The 14,437-nt window shown below is 41.2% G+C and overlaps 1 protein-coding gene across 2 annotated transcripts; it reads left to right on the forward strand.

The window, feature by feature from the left end:
• The first annotated feature begins 374 nt into the window (after positions 1–374).
• On the forward strand, positions 375–12,592 carry COMMD6 (COMM domain containing 6). Of its 2 annotated transcripts, none has more exons than XM_042460740.1 (7): positions 375–442; positions 2,568–2,626; positions 5,949–6,014; positions 6,254–6,330; positions 6,883–7,051; positions 7,884–8,036; positions 10,910–12,592. In XM_042460740.1, exons 1-7 carry the CDS (start codon positions 403–405, stop codon positions 10,958–10,960), a joined length of 615 nt encoding a protein of 204 aa, XP_042316674.1. In that variant the 5' UTR covers positions 375–402; the 3' UTR covers positions 10,961–12,592. The 2 variants fall into 2 exon arrangements, with proteins under 2 accessions (XP_042316674.1, XP_042316673.1); XM_042460739.1 differs by lacking the exon at positions 10,910–12,592 and adding an exon at positions 8,137–8,930.
• Positions 12,593–14,437: the final 1,845 nt, after the last annotated feature.

Here is a 14,437-nt window from a genome sequence, read left to right on the forward strand (position 1 = left end):
GGTTTGGAAGCGCTTTAACTCTTTACTGGCTCAAGGCTATGGGCCCCACAACGTGCTCCAACTCCCAGAATGCCATAGCCTTGAGTGAAAGACTTAAAGCGCTTCCAAACCGGGTTATTTCTCCAGTGTGGATGCAGCCCAACGTTCTATTCTCCCCGCCCCTCCTCAGGCGAAAGCAACCAATCACAGCTCAGCAGGGGGCGGGGTTAGTGCTGTGACATCCACTAATCAGGAACCGCGGAGGGAAAGGGGAAGCGGGGCTTCTGATTGGACGAGAGGGAAGGTTCCGAAGACTAGCATTGTTCCGTGAGAGTGGGCGTGGCTTCGGAGGACCAATCAAGGCGCCTCTTGTCGTTGGCTGCGGGAGGGAGAGGCTTGAAGGGGGCGTGGCTTTTGGAGCCCATGGCTGCAGCAGCAGGAGCGATGCTGGGCGACCGTTGGGGTGAGTGGAAGCAGCCCAAACGCACCGCAGTGCCTTGACTGCCCTGGCTCAGCGCTAGGCATCCTGGGAACTATTGTGGCAGCAGAGATCTCTCTGACAGAGGAGGCTGGATGCCTCACAAAACCACAGCTCCCAGGATTCCCTGGCAGTGAGCCCAAGGCAGCCAAAGCCGTCTCAGACTGGCCTTCTTTCTGCAGCCTTCCCAGGAGTCATTAGAGGCCTGGTCTAGGAAGCTAAGCAGGGTCAGCACTGGCTAGTAATTGGGTGGGAGGCCGCCCTCAAAGGCCAGGTGCTAGGGAATTCTGGGAACTGTAGTTTTGTGAGAGGCTCAGCCTTCTCTGCCAGGGAGCTCTGGGACCTCAATAAACTACAGTTCCCAGGATTCCCTAGCACTGAGCCAGGGCTCAAACTGGGTTGTATTTCTGCTGCAGTGTGTTCTTCTGGGCCTCTTGTTTCAGAGGCAGGGACTGGGATAAGCCCCTCTGAGGAGTCCTTGCCTGAGGAAACCCTGTAGAATTAATGGGTGGCCAGAGATTAATTAATACTTATTACTAATTAATAACCAGGTGACCAGAGGTCCTCCTTTTCTGGGGCATGTCCTACATTTCCAGCTTCTGTCCAGGACGACTTCCATTCTAAGAAGCATGAATTTACATTTCTAGGAGTGTTCTTAGCTTTGATTTTGTAACGTCCTCCTTTTTTCTCAAGGGCCCTACATTTTGCAGTGCCTTGTCCTCTTTTCCAGGGAGGACCTCTGGTCTCCTACACCCAGGACCCCCCAAACTGTGATCCCTTTATGGGGCCAGTCTGAGAGACATTAGACTCCTTGCAAGCTTTGGAAGCGCCACTGGCCTCTTCATCAGGCAGGTTAAAAACCATCTATCTATCTATCTATCTATCTAGTATTTCCTGAAGTACCCACAGGGCAAAATGTGGTGCTTTCCATAGGGGCAGAATTCAAAGGTATAGCCATGTTAGTCTCTGGCATCAGTGTGTAGAGAGATCTTGAGCACCTTTGAGACTCACGGAAAGAAAGAAATTGGCAGCAGGAGCTTTCATAGACTTCAGTCTACTTCCTCAGATGCATTTCCTCAGAGACCAATTACATAGATATATCTGTCTGTCCCTGGCTTCCCCTCCACCAAATGCATCTGAGGGAGTAGACTGAAGTCTGCCAGTTTCTGTCTTTCAGTGAGTCTCAAAGGTGCTACAAGATCTCTCTCTTGCCGCGGGGCAGGAAGAGGTGAGGGTGGCCTGCGTGAATGGCCCTCCATTGACACCTAAACTGAGAACAGCCACATCTTGACCAAGTGCCGGCTTGTGACTAACATCGTCATACGTTTTTTCCTCCTGTATGGTTTTTGATATCTTTCCCCGATGAAGAAGCACTAGGCCCTTCTTCAGCTCATGCTTGGTGGCATCAGTTGCTGGAGTGGCCCCTGTCGCTTGCTGGCCCTTGGAGCGACTCTGTGCTTTGGGAGTGGAGCTTTGAAAGCTTGCGTCATGTATTTTGTGCATTTGGGTGGGCCCCATAAAGGTATCGCTGCTTTGTGGATTTCGGATGATACTATACTTTGCTACATGGCCAACCCCAGATACAGTTTATGGGGTCACTTTAAGCCAACGGACAACTTCCCCACAACCTTCCCCAAGGCTGATGGCTTGCAAAAGAAGGAGACACCGTTGAAATCCTAAACAATTCAACTGCAGTTCTAGGTTAGTTGTCTTCCCACCTTCCACCTCCTGTCTATGTCTGTAACATGAAGGAACGATATCCGGAAAACGTGAAAGCTTTTTTACTACATTATAACATTTTAGTTGTTGCTAAGATGATATTACTGGCAAAAGATACTACCTTTTCCCCAGATGAACAAGGAACAGATAACCTGCCATTTATTGACACGCTGTTGAACATTACGTCTTGCAAGGCAACTCGTTTTTATTGTTGTTCTTGCTTCCAGTGTTTGACAAATTATCACTTTTGCTGCATTAAATGTATTTTATTGATTCTAAAGTTGTCTTAAGTAATCTGAAAGTATATGTAACAGCAATTTTAGAAAAGCTAAGTACAGTAATAAAATATGAAAATCATCAAGAACCTGCAGTGACTATCTTTGTTTTGTAGATTTTGGCAACACAACGCATACCGTCCAAAAGATACCACAGGACCTGTTTGCAGAACTAGTAAGTAGCATATAAAACAATTACATTGTTTTATGTAAAAGAAAAGAAAATGAGAGTTCACTGTGTATCTGTCTTACATTATTTTGTCGTTTTTCTTAGAAGTTAGCCTGTCAAAAGAAAAACAAGGACTCACATTGTCTTAAGGCAACCTTCCCCAACCTGGTGCTCTCCGTTTGTTTGGTACTAACAGTCCCATTGCACCTGCCAACAATAGGAAGTAATCAGAGTTGTAACCCAAAACATCTTGAAGGGTGTATTGGATTATGTTGCCTAATAGGCTGTTTTTTAGGTTGCCTTTAAGATTTAGGCTGCAATCCCGTGTATCTTGTGAAAAGTGTCACGGTTCACATCTGAGCCAGTATGCAATGCATACGGGAAACATACCGTATATACTCAACTGTAAGTTGATGCTGCATATAAGTCGAGGGCAGGTGTATTAGCCAGAGGGCACTGGGCTGCTGAAGAGACTTGAGGGGTAAGCCTATTACCATATTGACCCATGCATATTTTGACCCAAGTTTTTGGGGTCAATTCTTGGGCACACATTTCTTGACTTACAGTTGAATATATACTGTAGGTTCTGGTTTCCATTGAGTAATGAAACTCATTGGGTGACTCTGGGCCTGTTACACACAGAGTTGTTGGGAAGTTAAAACGAAAAGGGGGGAACCACTTGACTTATACCATTTTGAACTCATTGAAAGAAACATGGGGTATAAATGTAATGAGTAAACATGAATTGGATGACATTGTTAGACACAATTTTCCCAGCTTCCATTGATTGTAAGAGAGTTATTTCTTTGTGGGGAATGCTTCAGAGTTTCTTGAATTATTTAGCCAGTCTCATTCAGCGTCCAAGTGGCAGAGGGTTGTTTGAGTGTAACTTCCAGATCCAGAAAATGTTATTGGGGGATGTCACAAGAAGTCATCCATATTCAAAGCCAACCATGCTGCTTACTAACTGTACTGCTAGGGGTTGGCTGCTAACTACTCTACTTGTCATTGGAGTTAGGTGGTCTGGTCGCTGTAATGGGCTAGATGAGAATCAACAGAGTCGCTCTGGATCCAGTAAGATAGAAGCTCTGTGGGCTGAAGGTTCCCATATCTGGGAATTGGGCAAGTTATCTGTCCTGGATGGTGTTGCACTCTCCTGAATACAGTATATGGTTTAGAAGTACTCCTAAGTCCATCTCTCGCATAGGAGGCCAGATGGACTCTGTGGCTTAGAGCGCCTGGGACCAGTTTCAACTTGTCCATTAGCTACAGGTCTTTCCTGGAAAGGGATTACCTAGCCACAACAGTTGATGTGCCGGTAACTCTCTGGTTAGTCTACTGTGATATGCTTAACACTGAGCTACTCTTCACTGCAGCATGGAAGCTGCAGTTAGTCGAAAATGCAGCAGCTAGGTTGCTGACTGTAACATTTTACACAAGTCATATAATACCAGCTTTCAAGGAATAGCGCTGGCTGTTAATGCTCTGGTCTGAATTTAAGTTGCTGGTGGCACACACCATCATCAATCTTGAAATCTCATTTCTTTTCACTGTGTCTCCCTCTCCCTGCAATATTGCTTCACCTGTTCCCCAGTAAGTTCTGCTTCCTCATCCAGATAGCAGTCAGTGTATGATCTTTTGCTCCTTCAAGCTTCCTGTCCTCATTTCATACAGGACCCATTATGCGGCCCTGTATCTCACTGCAATTTCAGCCAGAAATACTCATATTCACATTCTCCTTCAATTTAGCATGCTTCCATTTCCCCCTTTTCTGTTTTTTCATGTAACCATTTTAGATTGCAAACCCATTGTTCAACCTGCACATGGATTATATTGTTCATTTGTTATTTTGTCCACTATGTACATGGATTGTGTTATAATACCATGACACAGTGATACTAAAACATTTCACCCATGGGACTCTCCTTTACAGCTACATGTGGACATCGTGCCCCTCCCTTGATGTAGTATGTGAATAAAAATATTTTGTTTATTTAGTATGCATACACAGTATTGATTCACATATTCATATGTATTGATGTTTTAATATTTTATAAGGAAATAACGTTCCTCAAATTAGAACAATTTTATTTAAGTAAATTCAATATCAATGCATGTGTAAATTTTACACATAAAAAGGAGGAGCAGGAGCAGGAGGGCTTGGGATCAGGGCCTGCAAATCTTGCTCCACCCTTGAGCAACTCTCTCTCTCTCACACACACACACACACCAGGGATGCCACCTCACTTTTTGAGATCCAGTGCCATAACATGAACTGATGATTTTATGAATTGAATCAGAATGGATGAATTGGTCATGTATGAAAATCAGTGGAATTGAAATTTGAAGTTTTAGCCTCTTCGGATAATGCTTTTTTATTTAAAAATCACTTATGTGGCTAGTAAAATATTTTATTTGAAGTACAAAGCTTTTATAGGTGTTGGATTGCTTGCTTGTCAGAATACTTCATATGGTGGTTATAAGATATATTTACAGCTGTTGACTGATTGGAGTAATTTCAGTTGATTTCAATTTGTACATTTACCAGATTAAATTTTCACAAAATTTCAACATGGAGCCCATACAGACAGGCCAAAATAAAGCTGCTTCAGTTCACTTTGGAGGTATGCTGTTTAAATGATGCATCGTGCTAAGAGGCCAGAAGCCGTGCCAAAGCCACGCTCCAATCCTAAGGAGTGAAGCACAGCTTTGGCACAGCTTCTGGCCTCTTAAGAAGTGTGTGTCATTTAAACCTCATACTGCCAAAGTGAACCGAAGCAGCTTTATTTTGGCCTGTCTGTACAGGCCCATGGACTCATTTTGGGAGATACTGTACCTGTTTGTGAGAGAGCTTACAATAAGAAGGAAAGGGCATCCTTAATCTTTGTTTATTTTTTTAATTATAGGAACAAAAGTGACAAAGTTGCCTAAAAATTAGTTTGCCTCATCTTCAGGGATTGCAATTAGTCTATTAATTAGCTAGAGGTTAAACAGATTAATGTACTAAAATGTGCAGGCATAAGTAGATTTCTAAAGCTGACTAGTCAGTGTTTTCCTGTTATGAAGCTGACAATTAGCTGATTGTCAGCTATCTATTCTTGGAACAGTGCAGCACCATGTAGGTTTTCTGATTCAGAAGCCAATTTTTTAGACCAATTCTAGAACTAGACACATACAAACTCGGGTATTGTATGCCATCTTTTCACTGATAATATATGAGTATGAAAAGCATATGCTTTCCAGACAAAATATATGTTCAAGTTGAACTTGCAGTTAGCAAATAATTACTGTCTGCTTCTCTCTCTCTCTCTCTCTCTCTATCTTTTAGTGTGAACAAATTATCTGGTATCTGCAGTGCCGCATCCCAGCAGTAAATACAATCCAACTATGTCAGGTAAACTGAACAGCTGGCAGTATTATGAAAACAATATTGTTCCAAGTGCGGTTGCTAGTCTTAACAATAGTAAGTTCAATAAATCAGTTGCTGAATGGCTAGGCACTAGTTATGTAAAATTAATTTATTCATTTATAATCTACTCTAGTTGGAATTAACGGTTGGATTTAGGCACAGATGACAATTTACTGTTTAATTTGTCTTTTGGTGAAACCCTATTAATTGTATTTATTTCCTAGAGATTTCAAGCAGCTGGAATTGAAATAACTGCTAGTGACTTGGCAAAAGTAGTTAATGCCATTTCTTTTGTATTCAGGTAAGCAAAGGCAGTCCTTCCTGCTGCCTTAGTTGCTCAAGAAATGCATGCCTGCTATTTTATTCCCTGTGTAGCGCAATCAATGGCAAAAGGGCAGAAAAGGAAGCTCCCTATTATTGAGCTTTACTTGCAACTTCTATTTGTATAGTGTTTGATGTGGTATAGAATGCATTTGCCTCTTCATGTCGAACAATGAGGCCTGGTTTAGCATTTTACATTAGACTCTGGGGTGTTTTAAAAAATAGGGATTTTTCACATACACAGATGTCAAGGTAAAATGGTTTTTCTTAGCTGGAAAGACTGGACATGAGGGCAAACTAATATGTCTCTCTTCAATCTTTGTCACAGTATTCTTTGTGAGAATTTAGTAGGATAATTCCAGATGTGCTGTCCTGACCTCTTTTGGAAGCAGAGAAGATAAAACATTTAGATCTTTAGAGTATAATATTTCAGCAAGTACCAAATTAAGTGCTAATTTCTTTTGACAAAAGATAACTTTAAAAGACTGGTCTTTTATATTGACCCCCCCACACACATTTTTGTTTTGTATAGCACAGCAGCAAAAAACAAACTGTCACCTGAAGAATTGTCTACCAAACTAGGAAGCGCAGCTGGTAGCCTGCCAAAACAAGCGGTACAGGTTATCCGGCATGTATGGAATGAACAGGGAAGAGCTGTCATGGAAGCAGAAGATGCCAAAAATGTGGTAGCTGTCGGACAGGTAAACACTTCTTTCTGGTAGAGGTTTACACTTACCCTATTTCTTTAGAGCGCTGGAATAAAATGATCAGGCATATTGAACATGTGGAAAAAAATCTGAATTATATGAAGAATGGAGATTTCCCATGTTGAACACCTAAATATACAGTGACTTACAAACCATGCTCCAGGAGACCTTGAGGTTCCTTAGAAATTTATCATTATCAATATCTATTTGTTCCTCTTCTAGCTAATTGAATGATAGTCAGACTCATTGATTACTGAATTAGAAGTTCAGCAGTAATGGTCATTATAAGGTTCTTTGTCTTCTTCTACAGACTTACCTTGGTCAGGTATAACTGCAAACAAATGTCAGGTCTAGAATTCAATTTTCCAGGCAGGTTTGGCTTGTGCCCAACATAAACCAAGCTTGTATTCTAGAATAATCTGCAGCATGCAGGGGCTCATCAGCCAGAGAGTTAATGATAAAAGAGATTCTCACAGGTTACAAAGGGTGAAATGTAGTGATTTAAGTATTAAAATAATTTTACTGAGAAGTCCCATTTTGGTAAAATCTAGTTAAAAACAAAAATCCATCCTCCTTTCAAATGTCACAGTGGTTTAGTTCACGCATATATTCGAATTGGCAATTTTTGGATTGCTGTGATCCAGAAAATAGAGAAGGGAATCTGAGCATGCAAGAGGCAGAGGGACCCATGAGCCCAGGTCTGATTCATGAAATGCCAGACCACAATTTGGTGTTGAATTTCAACACAATGACGCCTTGTATTTGGCATTTCCAAATAATTCCAATTGCCAGAGCAAACATCTGAAATGTTTGTTTTTGTTTGTAGCTTATTGATTTTCAGTGGAAACTGGGAATGGCAGTTAGTTCTGACAACTGTAAATCTTTGAAATCACCATATGTTACCATGGCAGTAAAAGTGGCAGATGCTTCAGGGCACATTACAAGCAAAACGTTTGAAATGACAGTCTCACAATTTCAGGTTGGTACTCATTTTTCTTATATCTTGCTATTGTTACCCATTCTGACACTATTACAAATGAACTGTATAACATTAAGCGGTTTTCTGGTCTTAAATCCAGTTGCTGTTTTCAAGTCGAGTAGATGAACTGAATTCATGGCTAAATGGTAAGAACACTTATGTGAACTTTATTGATTCAATGAGTCTACTCTAGTTGGGACTAAGCATTAGACTGAAGCCTTTATTTACTGTGGTAGCCAATCAGTGAAGCTAATACAACAGGAAGCAAAACATTCACAGGTAATAAATAATTTAAATGGTGCATATTAAGTTCATATTGGTAAATGAATCAGTCTTCTAGCTGAATGAATTTCTGTATTAACATGAAAGCTCCAAAACAGGGAAATCTGAGTAGTATGAACCCAAGACAGGGAAACTAGTTCAAATATGTTTTGCATTATTTTTATATAATATCTCTCAGCTGGCCTTCCAGGTGGCTTTATTTTTTTAGTTGTTACTTATAACCTTTCTGTTGTTAGAGATCTCCCAGTTTAAATTAACAGTTTCCTTGATACACCTCAATGTTGTCTGTGTTCATGGCAGTTCAATATCTAGGTCCTGGAACAGTTACTAAAGTCTATGTGTTCTGTTGGGGCTTAGCTGTGTCTATATATAAGATCTGTCTATAGGCATATGTGTAAAAAGACCCACCCATACTGCCTCAAAACTGTTGAAATGTCAGTCAATGATAGCTGACATACATTGTTCAACTATTTTTATAGAACTTTCCAAGTGTACAAATGCTTTAGTTAGTGCCCTTCATATTCTCAGAAGGTCCTTGAGGGCAAGTTTAAATTGAAGGAATAAGATAACACAGGCGGGGTACATACCTCCACTTTGCGGCGCTCTGCCGCCACCGCCAGTAGGTCCGCGGGGGAGCCAGAGCCTTCACACGGCCCGACTCCCACGCGGACCGAAAAAGAAGCTCCAAAATGGAGCTTCTTTTTCCGTCGCGTTTGCGACGTAGCGAGGCGCCAGGGGCGCACTCGCTACGTCACAAGGGACGCGACGCGTACGGACGCTCAGCGTCCGATACGCAAAGATGGCGTCGGCCATGTAGAAGGGCTGGCGCCATCTTGTACGGACAGAGTCCGTACTAGGCCCAGGGGCGTCTAAAAGAGACGCCCCTTTTTTAAAATGGGATGTCCTCCGGACGTCCCAAATGGCAGTTTAGAAAGCCCCACAGAATTATTTATGACTGAGCTGTTTTGAGTGTGGACAGAAAATGTGTTGAAATCTATTTTATGTATTGTTTTTCTAGTTAAAAGACAACAGAAAATGAGATTCTTTACTTACATGTATTCTATGAATATAGCAAAGTTCTTTACTGTAATGTAATGGTATGGATTAGATTGAGAGCACACAACAGACTCATATACTATTTCTGTGCCATCCTTGCTTTGCACTCCTAGTTCTCCCCTTTCTATTTCATTACATCTTTGCTTGCACGTCCATGACTATGGGGTGAAACACATAGGCAAAATAAAGTAGCTTCCAGCTGCTTTGATGGCCGGGGGCGGGGGGGGGGGGAGACAATGCATGAGGTGAAAGCAGTTGGGAAGCGAACCAAAGCTGCATTCTAGGACTAAAAAACAGAGCAATAAGAAACTGGGATACTCTGACTCAAGACAGAAAATGTGCGTCTTCGCAACAGCATATAAACAGCCTGGCAGCAGTGTGGGACTGTGGCAAAGCAAAAACGCAATCGCCAATATTGCAATGGATGTAATTACAACATACACAAACTAGACAGGCATGGGATAAAGGGGGCACGTATGGGGTGCCTCCATGATTGTGCTTTGCCACTGGGCACACTGATGCACTGTACAGGTGGTGTATTGCACATGTGACTGTGTGAGCAATCATATCGGCAGATGTTTAATGGAATGGCATCTGGGCCAGAAGAAGGAAGTAATTGGAGGTCACTGGTGGTGCGTTTGTGCAATAAGCTGCATAAAATACACATATCAAGAGATCTATGCAATATTTATATTCAGTATAAAATTCATGATTAAAAACTGCCTGGATAAGCCTGCCAGAACTGATGGTGGGTGGGCAGCAAAAACTAAAATAAAACAGACACAGCATGGCTGGATGCCACATTGTGCAGATAGCCAACATTGGGCTGCCTTTGGTGCGGACAGTGCGGTTGCAGTTAGTTATCTACTTTCAGATAACACAGAATGGAGCCCACTTTTTCCTGCCTGTCTGCTCTGGCCTAGGACTGTGTGTAAAACATAGTTTTCAACAATGGTAAGAGGAGATGAAATTATAAACCTTTAGTGGTTTGGGCTAAACATGAAATGCAGACATAATTGTGCACCGTGGCTGGTTCCAGAAACAGACACTGGGTGAATTTGTATGTGAAACGTGGAAAGGAATGGCCTGCCGGACGAGATCCATCAAATCACCAATCTAGAGAGCTTTAAAAAAGCCATTAAAACTGCTCTCTTCCGGCAGGCCTTCCCGGAATAAAATGCTCAGCCATGAATAAGACTTCCCATTTATCAAACTCTGTTCATGGTTATTGTCTGGATTTTAAATGTTAGTTTTAGTTTTATATTGTTTAATCTTGTTTTAAGGGGGGGTATTGTGTATATACGGCTGTATTTTTGTCTGTTGTACGCTGCTTTAATTGCTTGGCAAAAAGCGGGATAAAAACAAAAATGGTATTTTATTAAAATGTTATTTAAGACTGAAGCGCACATGTTGCTACAGCGTAAAATGGTCTGGAACAGAATTTGAACTTGTATGTACAAACCAATCCTTGAATGTGCTATATCTGATGGTGTTAGTGCAAATATTTATCTGCACTTGTCCGCTTTCTATTTTAGAACTTCTACAGTCAATTCAAGGAAATGGCAAGCGTTCTTGAGATGGTTTGAATGACACCTCAGCAGTGATCTGAATCAAATAAGCCCTTTAGTATTTCTTTTGAAAGTTAATAGGATTTGTTAAGAAGAAAAACATGGAAGTTGATCATCATTCTAATTTCCTACAAGATATTGGTGATTTGTTAGATAATACCAATGTGAAAGAAGACTCACAACCAATCTATAAAAACACTTCTTTTTATTGACTGAATTTCTAGAACGTCCTGCTTAACAGCAGAAGTAGGAAGCAGATAGAACTGCGACTGTGCCTCAGAAAGTGGATATATGGGCTACACAGGGTATGTTAACTAAGAGATATTGGGATATAACTACCAATGTTACACCTTTTGTTAAATATTTAGTGCTCTTTGTTTTAAAACTAAACTTATATACTGTAATATACTGTATAACTAATATGTTACCTATGAAAAATGGTTTCTTGTACTGTATATTTTAGGAGCCAAAATTCCATTCTCCTACTAAGGAATATTGAATCTAATGAATAAAATAGTGGAAAACATTTTTTATTTCCATTCATTGCCTATTGCTAAGTGGGGGGGGGGGGGGGGGGGTGCTTAGTAACATTTAGGTTGCATATGTTAATGAATGTACCTACCTACAGCTATAGGTATCTCACACAGTAATTTAGGCTCGAATTCAAAGGTACACAAGGGGGTGTAGGAATTATTTATGGCTGTTGTTGTTGCAAATTCTGACTCATCACTTTTTGAAGCAACCAAAATATCAAACAGCCCAAATGAAGAGAAGTCAATTAAGGCCAGATGTATCACCTCACCACCATTTCTATGGCCACCTGCAAACAGGAAAGTTTCCATAAACCTCTGAGTATCTGCAAGGAGTTGGACAGAAGGGGAAGCGAGGGTGAAATCCTAGACAGGGAGCCACAAAAGAGAACAGCCTTGATCTGACAAATGCTGTTGATACTTCTGGCAGTGAAGATCAGTGGTGGTTCAGCAGATCTGAAGACACAAAGCAGAACACTGCAGTCATTCTTGAACTAGGCTATCTAGCCCTTTGAAGATCAAAACAGCACTTTGCCTTCAGCCTAGAAACTGTGGCAAACTTCCTAATGAGGAAGTGAGTTTAAAAGCATAATTTAGGCAAAGACTACTCCCAGTCGAAAGGTTCTGATACTAGCCTTGGCTGAGAGATTATACTGGACAGCCCTGCAATTATGAGCTCATGACTACCACTGGAAGACTGGTTTGTTGCAATATCAATGCGCTATTTCAGGTTTAATAAAGACCATCCAGTGTGAGATGCTGCTTGGGGCATTTTTCTGTCAGATGATCCTCCTGTATAGACACACGTGTACATCTTATGGGGGAGGGAAGTAATTTGTGACCGTCTTTGTTTTGCTCATTTTCTCTGTAACCAAGTGAAGTGTTAAATTGATAATCAGAAAAACAACCGGCTTTTAGAATGCAGTCATTTTATTTTCTCCTGTATTTTATCATTTGATGTGGCTATGAGCAAGAGTTTGGAAGTCTTTTCTTTTGTTTGAGTTTCACCCACAGCTTGTCACACCCCCACAGCTGTTAATCTTAAGTATGGTTTGTGGGGAAAAGTCAGTGTTAAAGCATGGTTTATGCAACTAGCTTGCCTTAATAAACTGCAGTTAAGATTAAACACCGTTTTGTATTTTGGTTTATTCTTAAACTGCTTGTCTAAAGTGATAACGAAAGCACCTGACCACAAGAAGGGAAGGGAAGAGAAACAGCCGCTGTATGTCCTGCACAAAAGTGCCTGGTCTGATTCACGGTGGTGCAGTGGATTAGTCCGAACGTTTTTAGAAAAACAAAAGCTTTGACATTTCTGTAGGTTTTTTTCTGTTAGCATCAAATGGAGCTATTGTGTAAACTTTAGTTCTTAAATTAATGATGATTATTCTTTATACCCATTTTGTAGCTTCAAAAATATACCCCCCCTCCAAAAAAAAAAACCCTAGCCTCGGGCAACTTCTCATCTAATGCACATCTATTCCAGCTTTAACTGCCATGACGCTATCCTACAGAATCATGGGATTTGTAGTTTTGCGAGGCTCGCTGGCAGAGAAGGCTAGAGACCTTGAAAAACTGCAAATCCCAAGATTCCATAGGATGACACTTCAGCACTTAAACTTGCGTCCGGCTGCATTATTTCTACAGTGTTGATGCATCTCTCAGGAAGGACATATCTCCAGGAGGGATAGCTACTCAACTTTTTTGGAAGGTTCACTTTCTGAAACTGTTGATGATAACTGGCATACACATGAATTTCTACAGCAAAGTGATGGAAAGTGTTCTGTATTTATGTGTTTCTACAGAAGGTGTAAAGGAATAAAGCATGATTGTTGTACCTTATGGCATCAAGAAGAACGAAGCATACTTTGCCAATACAGACTGGAAAGCGGGGAAACGCAAACACTAAAACGTGCACTAATACAATGGGCAGCCTCTATTAAAAATGGTGGGCACTGTGAGCTCCAAGGAATATTTAATTCATGGATACAGAATGAATAGCCTTTCTGATCTTGTGTGTGTGCGTGCCTTCAGGTTGTCTGTTGACTTGTGGTGATCTCATTCATTTTATAGGGCTATTTATGGCAAGGAATACTCAGAGGTGATTTTGCCAGTTCCTTCCTCTGCAATATAGCCTACAGCACCTGGCATTCCTTGGTGGTCTCCCATCCAAGTATTAACCAGAGCCGACCCTGCTTAGATACAAGATCACATGGGATCTGGTGCCTTTGGGGTATTTAGGCCAGGCAGCAGCCCCAGCCAGCATGATGGAAGTTGCTGATCGACAAAATCTGGAGCATCAAACATTTCCCATCTTTTGTCTAAGTAATCTCTGACTACTAATGCATCTATGGCAGACTACTAACCCTGCCCCATAATTTGTGGATTATCTGACTACCTGTAGGGCTGCATAATGTATGTTTCTGATACTATTGAACACTGATTTTCATTTTTAAAAAGTGCTATTGAAACCAGGACAAATAAGTGCCAGGAAATGGCTATTGCAAGGCTTTGAGGATAACAAATGATTGGTAGATTAAAGGATAAGACAGCAAAAATGGTGAAATAAATGGATAAACCTGTCAGGAGATGAAGAAAGAAGATTATCAGAGGGGCTGAAAAGTTGCCAAATAAATGCTATTAGGCAATTAGCTCATAACAGACAATTGGGGCTCATCTACACTTTCCAGAATATTCAACGGTGTCCCTGGAGTATCATGGCTCCGAACTTGCCCCTTAGTTGCTTCACATTGTTGTGATTGTAACCTTTACTTCTATTCCCTTTCACACAGAGAGAGAGAGCCACCCCAAATAAAAAACAAATAAGATAAAAGCAGGATGCTGGGCAATTTTCAAATGGAGGCAGGAAAGCCCACTATGATTGAAACATACCAGGTGAAATGACATGAAATTATCAATAACATCAGGAAAAAGTCAGAGCGTGACAGCTAAGAATAATAAACAAAGG

Source organism: Sceloporus undulatus, chromosome 3 (genome assembly GCF_019175285.1).
Source record: "Sceloporus undulatus isolate JIND9_A2432 ecotype Alabama chromosome 3, SceUnd_v1.1, whole genome shotgun sequence".
Classification (NCBI taxonomy): Eukaryota; Metazoa; Chordata; class Lepidosauria; order Squamata; family Phrynosomatidae; genus Sceloporus; species Sceloporus undulatus.

Coding starts and splice junctions, on each gene's coding strand:
- COMMD6 (XM_042460739.1), top strand. CDS start 403: ATGGCTGCAGCAGCAGGAGCGATGCTGGGCGACCGTTGGG. Junction 443..2,567: donor GATGCTGGGCGACCGTTGGG/GTGAGTGGAAGC, acceptor TTTGTTTTGTAG/ATTTTGGCAACACAACGCAT. Junction 2,627..5,948: donor AGGACCTGTTTGCAGAACTA/GTAAGTAGCATA, acceptor TCTATCTTTTAG/TGTGAACAAATTATCTGGTA.